General features: G+C 41.4%; 1 protein-coding gene across 1 annotated transcript; it reads left to right on the top strand.

Annotated features, from left to right (window-relative positions):
- Positions 1 to 8649: 8649 nt before the first annotated feature.
- LOC117553261 (homeobox protein DBX1-B-like) lies at positions 8650 to 18397 on the top strand. The gene is made up of 4 exons (XM_034227130.1): positions 8650 to 9049; positions 9607 to 9687; positions 12725 to 12927; positions 17831 to 18397. The coding sequence occupies exons 1-4, from the start codon at positions 8692 to 8694 to the stop codon at positions 18125 to 18127; spliced, it is 939 nt and encodes a 312-aa protein (XP_034083021.1). The 5' UTR covers positions 8650 to 8691; the 3' UTR covers positions 18128 to 18397.
- The last annotated feature ends 226 nt before the right edge of the window (positions 18398 to 18623 follow it).

Consider the following 18623-nt stretch of genomic DNA (forward strand, 5'->3'; position numbering starts at 1 on the left):
TACTCTGTTACATGTCCTGCATTCAAATTCTACTTAAAGGGGACCTATCATGCAAAATGCACTTTGTGATGTCTGTTTTACATAAATATGTATCCCCGGTGCATCGGGGAACTCACGCAGCGTCAGAAAATAAAACCCTCTCTCTTTTCCTCCGTAACCAAATCTTTTAAAAACAGGGGTACAACGAGCGGATACAGATTTGCTGCCGATATGACGTCAAATCGGCAGCGGACCCACAGAAAGTTGCTATCAGAAACAATGCCTGACGTGTTTTGGACGTAATCTCGTCTTCGTTTACATTAGCAAGCCTCGCTAACACTCAGAGCTAACCTGTACTTTAGAGCACATGTGTTTAAAAAGCAGGAAATAAAAAAAAGAACTCACCTTGTGATAAACCCGCAAGAGAAAAAGCATTTGAGCTCCGTACTGTTTCAGAAATAATCCTTGCTGTGGTTTAGAACAGGATGGCGTTTTAACACAGCAGAATTTAACTTTATCAAAAATCCGCGTTTCTCTAACAGGGCTGCAAAAGAGCGGAATAAGCAGTATGAGGCATGGCTACAATGGGTGATCTGTTTGGGATTTTAAGCAAAAAACTTCACAGACATGTTTTGTATAGGTATGACCCTACAATATATTTTTCCAATATAGCATGATAGGTCCACTTTAAGTAAAAATACAGAAGTATTGGCATAAAATATACTTTACATACTGAAAGTCAAAGTGCTCATTATCCATTCAAGCAGTATTTAAATGATTGTATTATAATTAAGAAGAGTAAGACAAAAAAGACCCTTGTATCCCCAAGAGGACATTCAGCTTTTCACTCAGTTATTACACACTCATGACCGGTCTGAACCAGACAGACAGACAGACACACACACACACACACACACACACACACACACGCACGCACGCACGCACGCACGCACGCACGCACGCACGCACGCACGCACGCACGCACGCACGCACGCACGCACGCACGCACGCACGCACGCACGCACGCACGCACGCACGCACGCACGCACGCACGCACGCACGCACGCACGCACGCACGCACGCACGCACGCACGCACGCACACACACACACACACACACACACACACACACACACACACACACACACACACACACACACACACACACACACACACACACACACACACACACACACACACACACACACTGCCAGTGTTCCGGCACCAGGGGGCAGCTGGGGGTTTGGTGCCCCTCGGCAGGGTCCAGGAGGGGGACTGGCACCTCCATATGTTTACGACCCGCCGGTTCCCAAGCCAAGTCCCTAAAGACGGAGCTACTGCTGAAAATACTCAAGTTAAGTAAAAGTACCTCAATTGTAACTTAAGTAGCCTACAGTACTGGAGTTACATTCCATCTCTGACCGTATGGAGTATAAATATGTTGTCATTGTTGAAACTTTAAATACAAAAAGAGAACGGCCCACAGAGGTTTCTCAGAAAACATGTGAGGTGTCAGAGCCTGAGACAGGAAGCTGCTCCGCCAACATCCTGCCATGTCACCGGAGAGGAGAGGCACAAAGTAAGGTTTGCTTTACGCAGCCTCCATCCTCCTGAAGACCCTCATCACTTCATCTCTGTCAGAACTCCACCACAGTGACAACCAGTCACCAGTAACCCTAACCCGGGGAAAACATTAGGGGAAGCCAATAATACGTCCTTTCTTTTGGGTCGGGGGTGTGGTGGTCAATGTGATAACGTAACCAGATGAGTGATTACAGCACTCGGTATCATTTTACACACATTTGTATCAGATGCAGGACTTACACACGCCTGTTATCTAACCGACAGGTCCGCACGCACTCTCCAGCCCAAACTCTAATAAGCATTCATTCACAAACTAAATCAGGAGACCTTTAACGTTTTACGTCCGATTCGCTCCTCTTTCCCTCGCTGTACACAGCTCCAGTTTGGGCATCGGCCTGGCATCAGATTGTATTTGTTGTTGCTGCTGTAGCGGAAGTTTAGTACAATTATTTTTGATGAAATACTCCAAATCTCCACCCTCCATAATTGCACTTGCTTCAGTTGCTTGCTACTTTCTAACGGCGGTGAGAGTGATGCAGTGACGCTATCTATCTTCTATCAATTAGATTTATGATTCGAAAATTATAAAAGTAGGGTAGACATGTGGATATTATCCGACTGAACAAAACGTGCATTTAACTAACAGGTTCGTTTTCCACTGACCTTATTTCGAGCTATTTTCCTAAATCCTATGGAGAACTCCCATTGCTTTTTTGTCGAGGGAAACCGAGCGCAGCTTACTTCCGGGTTTTAGGACGCGTCACTGCAACACTAAGTTGATGCGATTTGATTGGATTTTGAGGCAAGGGAAGCCAGCCGCCTCTGGCTTCCCTTGGCATGGCCCTGACCAATCACAGGTTGGCAGGGGCATGACGTGAGCCTCATCTGATTGGTCAATCCCTCCATTTTTTTTCACCAAGGGAAGCCTGGTTCGGCTAGCCTCCTCTCGCAACAGTGAGTGCAATCTACTGTTTCACCATAACATCTAGAGGGGCGCTGTTTCACTCTCAATGAGAATGGGGGAGAGACGGGAGAGACGGGCCGGCAGCAACACACAACAAATAATTTCCGAAACTAAACGAAGTGTTTTTATTTATTTATTAAAATTATAACTACAATCCGAAAAAACCGGGGAAGCCTGGCTTCCCTTGGCCTCCAGGAGAAAACGCCACTGTGACAACCTGTTTGTTGCTAAGTGTTTGTCTTAGTAATGCAAACTAGATCCATAAGAGAAGATAGGCCTATATTAGAACACAGAAAAGAAACTGTCAAACATGGAATACACTCCAAACAGATGATACTTGCTTATGACTGCTTTGCATTTAATTTCTCTTTCACATGTTGCGTTGATGGTCGGTTTGGGTCCGGTACGCTGCAGGTCAGTCTAAGGCAGTGCTTCTCAAACTTTTTCATACCAAGGACCACTTAACCAATAAAAAAACACTCGCAGACCACCTAACTCCACAAATATCCAAACACACATCGTTTTTTACAAATCGCCTGAAAATGGTACAAACAAGTGGCAACATGTGTGATGAAGGTGTTTATCTGGGCTATATCATGCAATCAAAAGTTAAACTTAAGCTCGCTCCATTGCGGAGATATTCCCGCGAGAGTGCTGAAAACTCAAATTTATTTATTTATTTCAAATGTGAAATTGTACCAATATACTCACGGACCACTAGGGGGCGCTCACGGACCACCAGTGGTCCGCGGACCACACTTTGAGAAGCACTAAGGGGACATCAGAGAGATGTTAAGGTGAAGAACAAAAGCCATGTGCGCCATTGAGCCATCCATTTATTCTGTGTGTGACGATCTTCTCCATGGGATGTTCAGGGGCAGTGGGTGTTCTGTGATTCTCAACTTTGGCTTATTTTACACTCCTTTAAATCACCGGGGGACATTCTGAATATCAGCATGATCAAAGGCGAGCAGAGCCAGGCTGACTTTAAGTCTATCTCTCTTTCAATCGCTTTAAGCGGAAAGACCGTGCCTCAGAGTGAGTGACAGGTGAACAACAGAAGATCACCCGACGCACTGACGCTGCAAAAATAAGAGATTAAATGTTTTTTTGTATCTGTATAGTGACAATCTGTAAGTGAGCCTATTTATTTCCCTTACTTGTTATTAATCGGCCTAGGGATGGGAACGATTAATCGAATATTCAAAATTATTCAGGTATTCGAATAATTATTCAGGTATTCGAATATGAGTTATTAATTATTATTTTTTGGGAGGGATGCCTAAGTTGATTACATATTATCAAATTGAATAATTCAATGTATACAACAGTGCCATAGCTAAATGTGTTAGTTGACGTCTAAAGGTGTGTTTTGCTCCGCTCAGCGGGCAGAGCTGCAGGTGCTGATCTCTCTCTCTCGCGTCCGGTTATACTTCACTCGTGTTTATGTCCAAATCCATCAGATCTAGCTAGTTCTAGCCAATGATATGGCTGCTGCCCCAGATCACGCAGACTCAAACCTCATCTTATGCCCAAATGCCGCGCAAATGCGCTGCGCAGCCGTTGCGAGGTTCCGGTGCTAACAGTTCATGAGCGTGCTCCCCCGCCCCCTGTGTGACTCGCGACACATGAGTGGCCAGCCTAAACAACAATAAGCGCTGCTTGACAACCGTGTGTGGCGGCAAAGTACATAGACATTTTGACTGGAGAGATTTAGTTTTGCCGGTATTCAACACATTTTACCAGTCATAGTCCGGTAATTATTTACACTCTAAGAAGAGTCCTACACAACAGACATGGCGTCAAAAAGGAGTAATGTGTGGAAATATTTCTACCAGGTTAGTGAGTGCGGTGTAGAGTGCAAACTATGCCAAATTAAACTTATATACATACTATACCTTGCTATACCCGCAACCTCCGTTCCAGCTGAGAGGGTCTTCTCTACAGCTGGCCTGATTGTGAATCGCCTCCGCACATGAAAGCTGTAGGCCTATAGCTGTCACCAGTTCAATACATTTGACAAGTTCGACTTGGTTTCTATACTTATTTGAACATGTATTTATTTATTTCCAAAAGTTATTGAAAAAAATGTGTTGGAAAAAACATTTTGATTTTTTTTTTTATAAGATATGTACATTTCGGTTAACCGGTTAACCGTTTTTTGGGGGGTCGAATATTCGAATATACATTTGCTTTCAAATTCCCATCCCTACGAGCAGCTTCATCAGAGTTCTCATCATCCTGTGTCTGACTTCAGAACAGAAACAGGGTAAAAGAAACTACTGCAAACCACCGTGAGCGGAATCAGCCTCACACCATCAGGACCCCGTGGAGCAGTGGCGGCGCCAGATATTTTCTTTTGGGGGTGCTGTGGGGTAGCTTGACGTTTCATAGAGGGTGCTCAAACATTTAGGGTTTCCCATTAATGTACCGGGCGCTACAGGGGAATGTTCTACTGCAACACTCCCCACACGCACACACAGTGTATCCGCGACTGTTACAATGAAGGCTCGATAATCAGCTCACGGCATATATGTGTAAGCAGGGGTAAAGTGCTACCGATTTTCAATTTCTTTACGGATATTTTACAAATCACTCCCCTTTTAAACTGTATTCTTGTTTTTCTGTCATATAGTATTTCATACCTGTTTTTCATTTATGCTCTTGTTTTTTTATACCTATAATGATCATATAAACGTGTGCCTCAGAAATACTTATTTACATGAATCGTGACCAAACCGTTTTGAGACCCACTGAGATAACTTTATCTATAAAGTTATCTAAACACTGAAAGAGTCCTTTACTTCACCTGAGCTGAGGTTATCTTAGACTCTCAGTCTGACAGGAGAGAGTTCTCCCTCCACCTTGTTGTTGAAAAAGCTCCTTATATCCGTTAGCGTAGCTAGCACCAGATGCTAACCACAACGATGTCCGGTACCGGTGCGCACTCTCTCTCGCTCGTGCACGCACACAAAATGGCTCGTGTCACACACACACAGAGCAGAGCTTGAATGAAACACAGAGACCCAAGTAGGCAGTGTTGGGCAAGTTAATTCCAAAATGTAATACAGTACATATTACTTATTACTGTCTTTTTTAAGTAATAAGTTACAATACAATATTACTGTCTCTGAAATGTAATGAGTTACACTACTTTTATATTACTTTTGAGTTACTTTACCAAAATAACCGCAAAAGAATGGCTAGGTATTTTAAATGCTAAAATGTAGTTTAGTGCAGCTCATTATACATCCAGTGAAGGGCAATGTGGTATAGCATAACAACTATGTAGGCTATTAAGGCTACTAACAACTTGTATTACACGGCTTAGTTGAATACTCAATTCTGAATGTAAATTATTAACATGTAACACGTTGAACCTCTTTAGCCCCACGGACCCGGTTCCGGGGCCAAAATCGCGTCATTTGCAGGAAACAACGTCTAAGGAACCTTAATATTTAATAAACTATGAATATTTGATATCCATATAACGGGAAAAAACTAATTCAACTGATCTTTTTTTTCTTTTCTTTTTAACAATGCTTACAGTGACCCTCTGAATTAGCCCCGAGCGAAAAATGCTAACCTATTACTGCAAAGAAAATCACTCCTAGCTCCCTTATTACTTATCCTAGCTGCACATCCAACACATCGGTTATGACCGTAAAGACACAGAATCTAACGGTGCCCACCTCAACACTGAAAGATACAAACTCGCGACGTTATCAACAAAAACGTACATCAAAACATGTGGCGCTAGGTAGCCTACAATGCTAACATGGCTTACCTAGGTCTTTGTCTGGTCAAAACTGGTCTTCAATGGCATTAGAACGATAAAAAACGATGCTGTAGTTAATCCATAGGTTAATATCCAATGTGACTGTGTTCCCTTTGAAATGTTCTGTTTATTGCAATAAAACTGCAATTCCGTTTTCAAATATCAGAGCAGGGATATTCCTACGCTCTGAAGCAAGATTGCATGCGCGGAGACGCCACTTTTTTTTAACATGAGTGTGTGCGGGACGATTTCCCTTCGATTATATTGGCTCTAACGGTCAGAAAGAGATGTCACATGTCAAAATCGAACAAGGGGGGCCAGAGATAAGGAAATGCACCCAAATGGCCCCAGAAGAGGTTTTTTGGCTAAATCTGTCTAAAAAGGTCAAATATCACTTGTTTTGCATCAATCTTGATACAGGGAACTTATTATATGTTGCACTTTGGATTACTAAAGCTTTTAGTCTACTAACCCATCATCCAAGGTTAGTTTTCACTATAAGTACAACATATTTTTTGGACGGACACTATAATTTACAGTTTTTTACCATGTTCAATCTGAATTTTCTTTAAAATAAAAAACATCTATTATTTTCTACATCCAACTCACAGGTTTATCATTACTTATTATTATTAATTTAACCCTTTTAGAAGGGAAGATATGGTCATTTGTTCTGGGAATGTCATTTTCGAGCCTGAAACCTGAAAAACAGGCTTGGGGCTTAACAGGTTAATACAGTAGCACACGGTCAAGGACTATAATGAAGGAGGATCAAGAAAGAGAAAGGAAAAGAGGTTAAAAGACGGAGCGCTGGACGTCAGATAAATCACCAGAAGAAGGCAGAGAGGAAGTAAACAATAACAGGAACACGGAATGGGCTCTGTTGTTTGTTTAGTATATGGCCGTGTAATAAGCGGGATAATGTGCAGCAAGGCGGTCATTATGGGGAAAAGAACACCCGACAGGCTAATCAGGGAACCCGACGCGAAGCGGAGGGATTTTGATGAGCCTGAAGGGTAAACACCAGGCTTACTAATCTACCCGCACCAACAAAACACCATTTAATTCTGGGTTAAAGTGAGTTGTAACTGCGTTACTGAGAATTGTAACGGGTATATTACCCAAATGTCATTAGTAATGCGTTACATTACTTTGTTAGAGGAAAAAGTAATACATTACTGTAACTCCGTTACTTTTGTAACGCGTTACACAAAACACTGGAAGTAGACTTGTACTGTACTGTAGCATATTGTTTTCGAATCAAGCATTTTTCAAATTATGAATTTTACAAAAAAAAACATTTCTTGGGGGTGCTTCAGCACCCACTAGCGCCCCCCTGGCGCCGCCACTGCTGTGGAGCAGTGAAGCTGACAGTGAGGACCGGGGGTAAAACTTGCATTTAATGAGTGCGCGTGCATGTGTTTGAAAAGGGTTTTGTACTATTATTATTATTATTATAATAATAATAATTATTGTTATTGCTATTATTGTTATTATTATCATCATTATTATTATTGTTGTCATCATTATTATTATTGTTTTTATTATTATTATTTTTATTATTATAATATATTTATTGTTATTATTATTATTATCATCATTATCATTATTGTTATTAATAGTAGGCTATTATTATAATTAGGCCTACAGCCTGTCATCGGACATGGACAGGTTAGCCTGAAATTATAAAGGAGCAGGGCAGTCTTTTTGGAATGCACTTTTATGTTAATGTTCTCATGTCGTGGGGGGGGTCAGAAAAAGTATGGATAAAGTAGACCAACTTTTTTTATATATAACTTACAATGAATAACGAGGCTGATGAAAGCCCATTCTTCCGTGTGACTGAACATGGTGCATTGCCCTGTCTACTTCTTACAGCAGAATACTACATTTTAGAACACCGTTTCATGTTGTCAACCTGCAGGAGCCAACAGGTGGCCGCAAATTAAAAATGCTCGAATATCATATTTTATGAAAGTCATTTGGAAGACAAGTGCTCATGCTCTGCGTCCTGCTGTTTCTTCATCAGAGCAAGGATCACATGAGCTGCTTCATTTACATTAACCCAATAAAAAGATAGAAGCACGAGGGAAATGTGATGTTTGTGACGGAGGTGGTCCGTCACAAACATCGGACCACCTGACAAAGGATCAGAGGATCGGTCAGAGTTGACCAATCCTCTGGATTTATTGTTCAAAGAGATCAGGCAGGGTGTGAGGCTTGAACTTGTGCGCGTGCACAAGCGCATGTGCTTGAGTGTGCGACTGTGCGTGTTTGTTTGTAGGAGTGACTGCTTGTATAAAACCTCTCCAGAGAGTGCACAGAGAGCAGAGAGTGTTCGTGAGGTTCCGCTTTACTTCCCTGAAGAACCTGTAACCTCTGCGGACATGATGTTCCCCTGCAGCGCGCTGCCGCCTCCTCTCTACCCGGCCTTCCTGCGTCCTCCTGCGGCTCTCTCCTCGCCCCTGAACCGGTCCCTGCACTCAGGCTTCCTGGTGGAAGATCTCCTCAGATGGAGCCAGCCTGTCAGCTACATACATCGGACTTTTTCTTCCAGAAGTCCCGGGGACATTCTCCAGCTGAGCGCGGGGCAGTGCGGCCCCCCCCGGCTGCGGGTGCCCGGCACAGAGCGCTGTGTGCCACCGCCGGGCCGCGGGATCCCCGGCTCCCCGCAGCCCAGCGGCCCGGAGCCCGGGTACCTGAAGTTCGGCGTCAGCGCAATACTGGCCCCGTCCACACGGAGTGGTGAGTAGAGCAACATATTGGATGATGATCATTGCTATGATATGATTTTTTTTTAAACATCGCAAAAATAAAGGCTATAATTATTCTTTTAATTTGTATAATAATAATAATAATGTTATTATTATTTATTTTGTATTCAACTAGCCATGCAATTTCAACTCCAATGCAATGTTTCCCACAAAAGCCACCAACATTGATGCTATAGCCTACTCTACTGTTGACAGAATAATATGACAGATATAGATAAATGTTGAAAATAATAGAAAAGTAGAATAGAACACAGGAAGTATAGTAATGTATTGACTGCATTGTTGAGTCTTAAAAATTGTAGCCCATAAAATGGGCCAATTCATGAATGTGTATTAAACTGCTGAGGTGCATCAGACATAACTTTACATTTGATTTGTATGTGTTCAATGGAGGATTTAACCCTATAGGCCAGGTTACGTGTTCTTAAAATGTTAAGCTATAAATCCTAAAGGTATTAGTAAACGTGTCGTTCTCTGGTGTCTGAACTTTCTCCTGACTCAGCATCTTGTTTGTTTCCTGCTCCTCAGTCCAGAGCGTTCAGAAGTCCTTCCCTTTGCCTTTCTTTGATGGAAGTCTTCACCCCTTCATCCGGGCGTCCTACTTCACAGGTTGGTGAGCTTCACTCCTCCAAGGCAGGCTTTGACCCGTTCTCCCGTCTTCAGGAGAAATCTCATCACGCAGACACATCTTTTCTCCCCTGCCACAAATCAGGCCACTGTTTCCGTCTACCACATTTCACATTTCACACAACACCAAATACTCATATCCCTTACTGTTGTAATTACCATGGTTATACGTTGTTTTAAAGAAAGGCAATTTGATCCATGGGAAATCAATTTTCCTTTTATTTTTGCGTGAAAACCAAACGGCCAAGAGACTTCCGAAGAGAAAACATGCTGATCAGTTCTCTTTTATTTGTAATAATTAAATGCTATTGGACTCAATACTATACGTTTTGATTATAAATGTGATATGAAATAATTATTTTAAATGACTATCTCATAGAGTAACAGTATCGGAGTAGGCTACATCTACAGTGTTGATTAATATAAGTGAGTCAACATCACTTAAAGTCCCACATGTTCTTTATTTGGGCACATTTAAATGTATATATATATATATATATAATATTTGTAATATTTGTTTTAAATTATTAGCATATATAGTAGGCTATATTACATTACATTGCATTTAGCTGACGCTTTTATCCAAAGCGACTTACAATGCAATACGTATATATTTCTACATTTAAAATCCAAATCTTGATATAAAGGTGAATACGTCACAGTTTAGTCATTTACTAAATAATATGATTCACTATTTAAAAGGATTGAGTGTATTATTGCTTTTCCTGGAGGACTTTAATCTGACTACAGCTATGAACAAACGTAACATTAAAAAACACAGATCTCAAACTACAGCAAACGGATGAGAGTGTGTTTCTGAGTGTGTGAACGCTGAGGGCTCAGAGGCCTGGACCTGTCAGCCTTTTAGCATGGGAATACCCCGGACAGCCTGGAATCAGATCCGCCAATTTGAGGGACTATTTAGGCGACGCAGTGACTGCTGACATTAGCACCAGTTGTCCTAATCTACAAATTAGTCCAGTTTGTCACGCTCTAAATATATTAGTGCCGTTTGTCATGCTCTAAATGTGAGGCGGGTATCTTCCCAGCTCAGGACCTCGTGCTCTTCACGCGCCGTCGTTTTCCCACCAAGCCCCTCTGCACCCCCACAAAGATCCCAGCACCGTGACCAAAGGAGCCAAAACCACACACTCACGCGCACAGGCACACGCACACAGGCACGCACACAGGCAAGCACTAACACACACTAACACACACACACACACCTTATTTTATTTATTGACTTAGCTATGTTGCTAACAGATTTCTGTCAAATTGAAATCTCAGTCCCTGGATTTAATTCGTTTGATTTGACATTTGCCAGCACATTGAACAATTAGAGTTGAATATGTTGAAGGAGCCGTGTACAGCAGTGTGAAGCTGAGCTGTCCTGAGCGCTTTTTAATGGGCCTGTAATATAGTGGCCTGTCGACGGCCTTTTCCTCTCAATTCATTACAACACAATCCCCTTTCTCTGTGCATTTGCAGCCCATCCAGCCCGCTTCACGCTTCATTAGACGCAGTGTGTGAGCGGAGCTTTGAGAGCCCGGCTCATTAGCATAGGCTCTGTTTCCACTGCTGGACAAATTGGGCTTTAAACAGCAGATTTCAGGCAGAACGCCGTATTGTGGGCAGCATCAGGGAGCTTGTGCGCTGATGATGGAACAAGCAGGGTGACTCTTTTCTGAGAACACAAGAATGTGGAATATAATGACAAAACAATCCAAGTTTAGCAAAACTGCCGATAAATCAGCAGAAAAGCTTGTATTCATGAGGACCATTCCAATTTGAATCCAAAACAAGAGCGTCAAGATAATACAGCTGAAAAAAACAACATGATTTGATGTTTTGATTGATTCAAAAACAATCAAAACATTGTTTTGTAAATCAAACATTTATAAAATGTTTGATTTACAGGAAATGTAAAAGAAGCCTGGAATAAAAAAAAGATACATTTATTCACCTCACGGCCCGTCCACACAGCGGCGTGCGTTGAAGCTTCCAACGCTTCTGCCCATTCACTTTGAATGGGGGTGACGTCACTTTTAGCCGAACTGCATTTTGGGAAGCGACGTGGAGCGTTATTGGCTTCAAAAGTTGAGCAATGTTCAACTTTTGACGCCTCGACGGAGGCGTCAGCCAATGAAATCCCATTTATGCAAATCTGCCAGTACAAGTGCTAGCCAATCAAACCGCGTGTATGCTGGGAGAGACTACGCAGGTCATTTTATCATATTCCAAAAAATGGAGGGAAAATTGATTATAGCGGTAGTGAATCACCCGGTGCTGTATGATCAGTCTCTGTTCATCTACCGGGATACAAACCGGAGGAGCGAGGCATGGAGGGAGGTGGCAGAGACAGTGGATGAAACTGGTAGGTTTTCGCCTGTTTGGGGATTTTATATCCAGTTTACTTCGTTTTAACATTGCTATTGCTTTGTATGTCGGGGGTGGGAGATTCATGTGATTGGTTGTTGGTCGCCTTGCCCGCAAAAAAATCCCCAAGCTTCAGACACGCCCACCTCCAAGCGTCAATGCACGCCGCTGTGTGGACGGGCCGTCACAATGTAGAACACAAGGAGAACATAATCTGAATCCTCAAGATGAAACAACAACCCTGAGCATTAAACATTGCAAATATAAATATCTGCTTATTTATTCAAGTGTAAAAGGAATGACTAAATAAGTTTCATTTGTAGCAGCTGACATATGTTGATGGACGCTTTTTTGCTTATGAAATGAGTCCTCAGTCATTTTTCAGTCATTAAGTGATTGATAGTGTTTGTGACTCTGGATGGTAAACCTCCTACCTAAAGTTGAAACGCCTTTTTATGGCCTGCTTTTAGAAAATGACTTCAAGTGTAACGAATTTTTCCAGGATTCTTGTAAAATAATCTACAACATTTAAATATTCCCATGTCTGTATTTGTCATGTATACGGGGTATGTTTCGTGGAGGATGTGTCTCTTTATTCTGTTGCTCTACATCAGCCAGTTAAAGCTCTCCTGTCTCCCTCCAGCCTCCTCCTCTGTGGTTCCTGTCCCGGGAACATTTTCGTGGCCCCTGGCCCCCAGAGGAAAGCCCCGGAGGGGCATGCTGCGGCGGGCTGTGTTCTCAGACCTCCAGAGGAAGGCCCTGGAAAGAACGTTCCAGAAGCAGAAATACATCAGCAAAACAGACAGGAAGAAACTGGCCAGTAAGCTGGGGCTGAAAGACTCACAGGTACTTACACTTTAATACAGTTTCTCAGTTATAAAATGTTGATTTACAGTTCTTCTTTTGCATCTGATGAAATTCAAGACTTAAATAACAATAACAAATGAGACACTAATTGCTTAAAGGTCCCATGTCTTGGCCATTTCTACTGATCATAATTCCATAGTTGAGGTCTACAAGAATAGATTTACATTGTTCAATGTTCCAAACTCACATTGGTTTCTCAAACAGCATCTCTGTATAGTCTGTGTATTCACTCTGTCCTACACGGCTTGTTGGAGCTCCTGCCCCCCTCCCTGTGAGCCCACTGTGCCCTGGTAGTTGGTGGTAGTTGGTGGTAGTTGATGGTAGTTGGTGGTAGTTGATGGTAGTTGGTGGTAGTTGATAATAGTTGGTGGTAATTGATGGTAGTTGGTGGTAGTTGGTGACAGGGTTTCCGTTAGCCGGTAATTACCGGTTTTTAGCTGGTAAAATTTAATAAAAACCGGTAAATTCAAAACCTGCCGGTCAAAATGTCCGATGCTCCTATCGATTGATCATTATCGGCCGATATTCACTCTTAATAATTTGATGTGTGCTCTCTATAAAGGCCGATCAGGAGAGCTGGATCTGATCGATATGGACATAAACGCGAGTGAAGTGTAACCGGACGCGAGAGAGAGATCAGATCAGCTGCTGCATAATCACCTGAAGCCCACTGTTTAGCGAGCTGCATGAGAAACTGACGGGCTGTCAGGAGAGAGGGAGGGAGAGGGGAAAAGAGAGCATCCGTTTCTCCCGTGTTATTATTCAAAGTTAATGTAAACTTTTGAATAATGTACTTCATCTACTACAAGTAGTTTGTTTGAATGTAATAATGATGTTGTTTGTTGTTTGTGGAATCATTTATTGAAAAATGAATCTGAATTTTTTCGATCTGTAACGATTATAAACTGAAGCAATATAAAAATGAGCCCCATTAACTGAGTTTTAAACATCAGCATATCCGGTCCTAGTCCGGTGATTACCTGCTAACGGAAACTCTGTTACACCATTCTTATTATTATTATTGAAACATGACCGGTAAGTTTCAAATTTGTCTGGTAAAATAAATTCTGTCCGGACATTTGACCGGCGAGAAAAAATCCTAGCGGAAACCCTGGTTGGTGGTGGTTGGTGGTAGTTGATCATAGTTGATGGTAGTTCATAATAGTTGGTGGTAGTTGATAGTTGATGGTAGTTGGTCGTAGTTGATGGTAGTTGATGGTAGTTGATAATAGTTGGTGGTAGTTGATGGTAGTTGATAGTTGATGGTAGTTGGTCGTAGTTTATGGTAGTTGATAGTTGGTGGTAGTTGATGGTAGTTGGTGGTAGTTGATGGTAGTTGGTGGTAGTTGATAATAGTTGGTGGTAATTGTTGGTGGTAGTTGATGGTAGTTGGTGGTAGTGATGGTAGTTGGTGGTAGTTGATGGTAGTTGATAATAGTTGATGGTAGTTGATAATAGTTGGTGGTAGTTGATGGTAGTTGATAGTTGATGGTAGTTGGTCGTAGTTGATGGTAGTTGATGGTAGTTGGTGGTAGTTGATGGTAGTTGGTGGTAGTTGGTGGTAATTGATGGTAGTTGGTGGTAGTTGATGGTAGTTGGTGGTAGTTGATGGTAGTTGGTGGTAGTGATGGTAGTTGGTGGTAGTTGATGGTAGTTGATAATAGTTGATGGTAGTTGATGGTAGTTGGTGGTAGTGATGGTAGTTGGTGGTAGTTGATGGTAGTTGATAATAGTTGATGGTAGTTGATAATAGTTTATGGTAGTTGGTGGTAGTTGATGGTAGTTGATGGTAGTTGATAATAGTTGATGGTAGTTGATAATAGTTGGTGGTAGTTGATGGTAGTTGATAGTTGATGGTAGTTGGTCGTAGTTGATGGTAGTTGATGGTAGTTGGTGGTAGTTGATGGTAGTGGTGGTAGTTGATGGTAGTTGGTGGTAGTTGATGGTAGTTGGTGGTAGTGATGGTAGTTGGTGGTAGTTGATGGTAGTTGATAATAGTTGATGGTAGTTGATGGTAGTACTATTATCAACTACCATCAACTACCATCAGTTGATGGTAGTTGGTGGTAGTTGGTGGTAGTTGATAATAATTTGTGGTAGTTGATGGTAGTTGATAATAGTTGATGGTAGTTGGTGGTAGTTGATGGTAGTTGATGGTAGTTGATAATAGTTGATGGTAGTTGATAATAGTTGGTGGTAGTTGATGGTAGTTGATAGTTGATGGTAGTTGGTCGTAGTTGATGGTAGTTGGTGGTAGTTGATGGTAGTTGGTGGTAGTTGGTGGTAATTGATGGTAGTTGGTGGTAGTTGATGGTAGTTGGTGGTAGTTGATGGTAGTTGGTGGTAGTTGATGGTAGTTGATAATAGTTGATGGTAGTTGATGGTAGTACTATTATCAACTACCATCAACTACCATCAGTTGATGGTAGTTGATGGTAGTTGATAATAGTTGATGGTAGTTGGTGGTAGTTGATGGTAGTTGATGGTAGTTGATAATAGTTGATGGTAGTTGATAATAGTTGGTGGTAGTTGATGGTAGTTGATAGTTGATGGTAGTTGGTCGTAGTTGATGGTAGTTGGTGGTAGTTGATGGTAGTTGGTGGTAGTTGGTGGTAATTGATGGTAGTTGGTGGTAGTTGATGGTAGTTGGTGGTAGTTGATGGTAGTTGGTGGTAGTTGATGGTAGTTGATAATAGTTGATGGTAGTTGATGGTAGTACTATTATCAACTACCATCAACTACCATCAGTTGATGGTAGTTGGTGGTAGTTGGTGGTAGTTGATAATAATTTGTGGTAATTGATGGTAGTTGGTGGTAGTTGATGGTAGTTGGTGGTAGTTGATGGTAGTTGATGGTAGTTGATAATAGTTGATGGTAGTTGATAATAGTTGGTGGTAGTTGATGGTAGTTGATGGTAGTTGGTCGTAGTTGATGGTAGTTGATGGTAGTTGGTGGTAGTTGATGGTAGTTGGTGGTAGTTGATAATAATTGGTGGTAATTGATGGTAGTTGGTGGTAGTTGATGGTAGTTGGTGGTAGTTGATGGTAGTTGGTGGTAGTGATGGTAGTTGGTGGTAGTTGATGGTAGTTGATAATAGTTGGTGGTAGTTGATGGTAGTTGATAGTTGATGGTAGTTGGTCGTAGTTGATGGTAGTTGATAGTTGATGGTAGTTGGTCGTAGTTGATGGTAGTTGATAGTTGATGGTAGTTGGTCGTAGTTGATGGTAGTTGATGGTAGTTGGTGGTAGTTGATGGTAGTTGGTGGTAGTTGGTGGTAGTTGATAATAGTTGGTGGTAATTGATGGTAGTTGGTGGTAGTTGATGGTAGTTGGTGGTAGTGATGGTAGTTGGTGGTAGTTGAGAATAGTTGATGGTAGTTGATGGTAGTTGATGGTAGCTGATAATAGTTGATGGTAGTTGATAATAGTTGGTGGTAGTTGATGGTAGTTGATAGTTGATGGTAGTTGGTCGTAGTTGATGGTAGTTGATAAAAGTTGATGGTAGTTGGTGGTAGTTGATAATAGTTGGTGGTAGTTGATAGTTGATGCTAGTTGATAATAGTTGGTGGTAGTTGATGGTAGTTGATAATAGTTGATGGTAGTTGATGGTAGTTGATGGTAGTTGATGGTAGTTGGTGGTAGTTGATGGTAGTTGGTGGTAGTTGATAATAGTTGGTGGTAGTTGATAGTTGATGCTAGTTGATGGTAGTTGGTGGTAGTTGATGGTAGTTGATGGTAGTTGATGGTAGTTGGTGGTAGTTGATGGTAGTTGGTGGTAGTTGATGGTAGTTGGTGGTAGTTGGTAGTTGTGGTAGTATAGTGTGGTAGTTGATGGTAGTTGATAATAGTTGATGGTAGTTGGTGGTAGTTGATGGTAGTTGATAATAGTTGATGGTAGTTGGTGGTAGTTGATGGTAGTTGATAATAGTTGGTGGTAGTTGATGGTAGTTGATGGTAGTTGGTGGTAGTTGATGGTAGTTGATAATAGTTGGTGGTATTTGATGGTAGTTCTTTTTTTTAATTTTTTTTTAATTTATTCTACTAAAATCATACAAAAACAAAAACGTATAATTCATACACACAAATGAACAAAATTAGTAGAAACGGGAGGGCTGAAGCATAGCTTATGGGGAGTAGCCCTCCCGTGCATCATCATTAGCATAAATATAATAATGGCACTTATTTCGTCAAAAACGTATAGAAATTAAGGAGTACAAAAAATAAAGAAAACTAATGAAAACTGGAAAAAAAAAAAAAAAAAAAAAAAGTTAGGGCAAGAAAAAAAGTAAATGCATAATGAGTAATATTGGGAATATAAAATACTTGTTAGCTGGAGTAATCTGCAAATATAATTGTTTTTACTTTAGTTTTGAATTGTTGATGACTAGTAATACTTGAAAGGTCTGGGTGAAGTCCATTCCACGTTCTAACTCCGATTATGGATAAGCTGTGTGATTTGGTGGTTGTTCTACAGGGCTTGCTACACAACCAGTTAGTATGCCTGGTTGGGTATTTCCTGACTGTGGTTTGGAACTGCTTTTGAATGTTAGTCGGCATTTTGTTATGGTAAATGTTGTGCATAATCAGTACTGTTTTAAGCTTAACTATATCAACAAATTTGAATAGATTGAGTTTTTTAAATATGGGAGTTGTGTGTTCATATTCATATAGTTCATATAGTTCATATGTTCATATAGTGTTCATACACTATTCGTAATACTTTTTTTTTTGATGTTATTATTTTTTGTAGATTTGTTGCGTACGTGTTTCCCCATATTTCAGAGCAGTTGATAATAGTTGATAATAGTTGATGGTAGTTGGTGATAGTTGATGGTAGTTGATAGTGGATAAGCATGACAATGACAGTGTTTGTGTCTGTGAAGGTGAAGATCTGGTTCCAGAACCGCAGGATGAAATGGAGGAACTCCAAGGAGAGGGAGCTGCTGTCCACTGGCGGCTGCCGCCAGCAGACCCTCCCCACCAAAACCAACCCCCACCCAGACCTGACTGATGTAGGCAGCCCCCCCTGCCACAGGCTGGACAGGACGGCCTCCCTCAGCCACGACTCACACCTTCACCACCACCTCCATCATCTTCACAGCCCCTCCTCTCCGTCAGAGTCCAGCAAACAGTCGGATCTCTCAGAGTCAGACAGGGAAGAGGAGATCACAGTTTCATAGAAGATTCATCTGATCTGAATCTCTCCATTCTTTTTATACGGACGTCCCCTCAGCGGGATGAAGGGACAGAAACAGAATGTAGGAAAGACAAGATGAATGGAAGTGAAGACTCTGAACTGAACTCTATTTCCTTTGTGACATATGTCTGTACAGTGTTGTTTATATTATTATATTTAGTCTGTATACCTTTATATTAAATAAGATATACTGAGCTATTTTAGATATTTTAGAGGGAAATGTGAAATTAACTTTTAAATTAGAAATTGTTCTTTCTATACATATTTGTATTCTTTATATTTTCTCAAATAAATCTCAAAAAACTCATTTGTTCACGATGTTTAGAATATAATTGGGAGGGATGAAACACTCTTTAATGGTCACACATGCAGAGCACACAGCACACAGTGAAATGTGGCCTCTGCATTTATCCCATCCTAGTACCAGGAGTCTAGTACTAGGAGCAGTGGGCAGCTAGTGGGCAGCTAGTGGGCAGCTA

This window comes from Gymnodraco acuticeps, unplaced genomic scaffold (genome assembly GCF_902827175.1).
Source record: "Gymnodraco acuticeps unplaced genomic scaffold, fGymAcu1.1, whole genome shotgun sequence".
Taxonomy (NCBI): Eukaryota; Metazoa; Chordata; class Actinopteri; order Perciformes; family Bathydraconidae; genus Gymnodraco; species Gymnodraco acuticeps.

Coding starts and splice junctions, on each gene's coding strand:
- LOC117553261 (XM_034227130.1), top strand. CDS start 8,692: ATGATGTTCCCCTGCAGCGCGCTGCCGCCTCCTCTCTACCCGGCCTTC. Junction 9,688..12,724: donor CCGGGCGTCCTACTTCACAG/GTTGGTGAGCTT, acceptor GTCTCCCTCCAG/CCTCCTCCTCTGTGGTTCCT. Junction 12,928..17,830: donor TGGGGCTGAAAGACTCACAG/GTACTTACACTT, acceptor GTGTCTGTGAAG/GTGAAGATCTGGTTCCAGAA.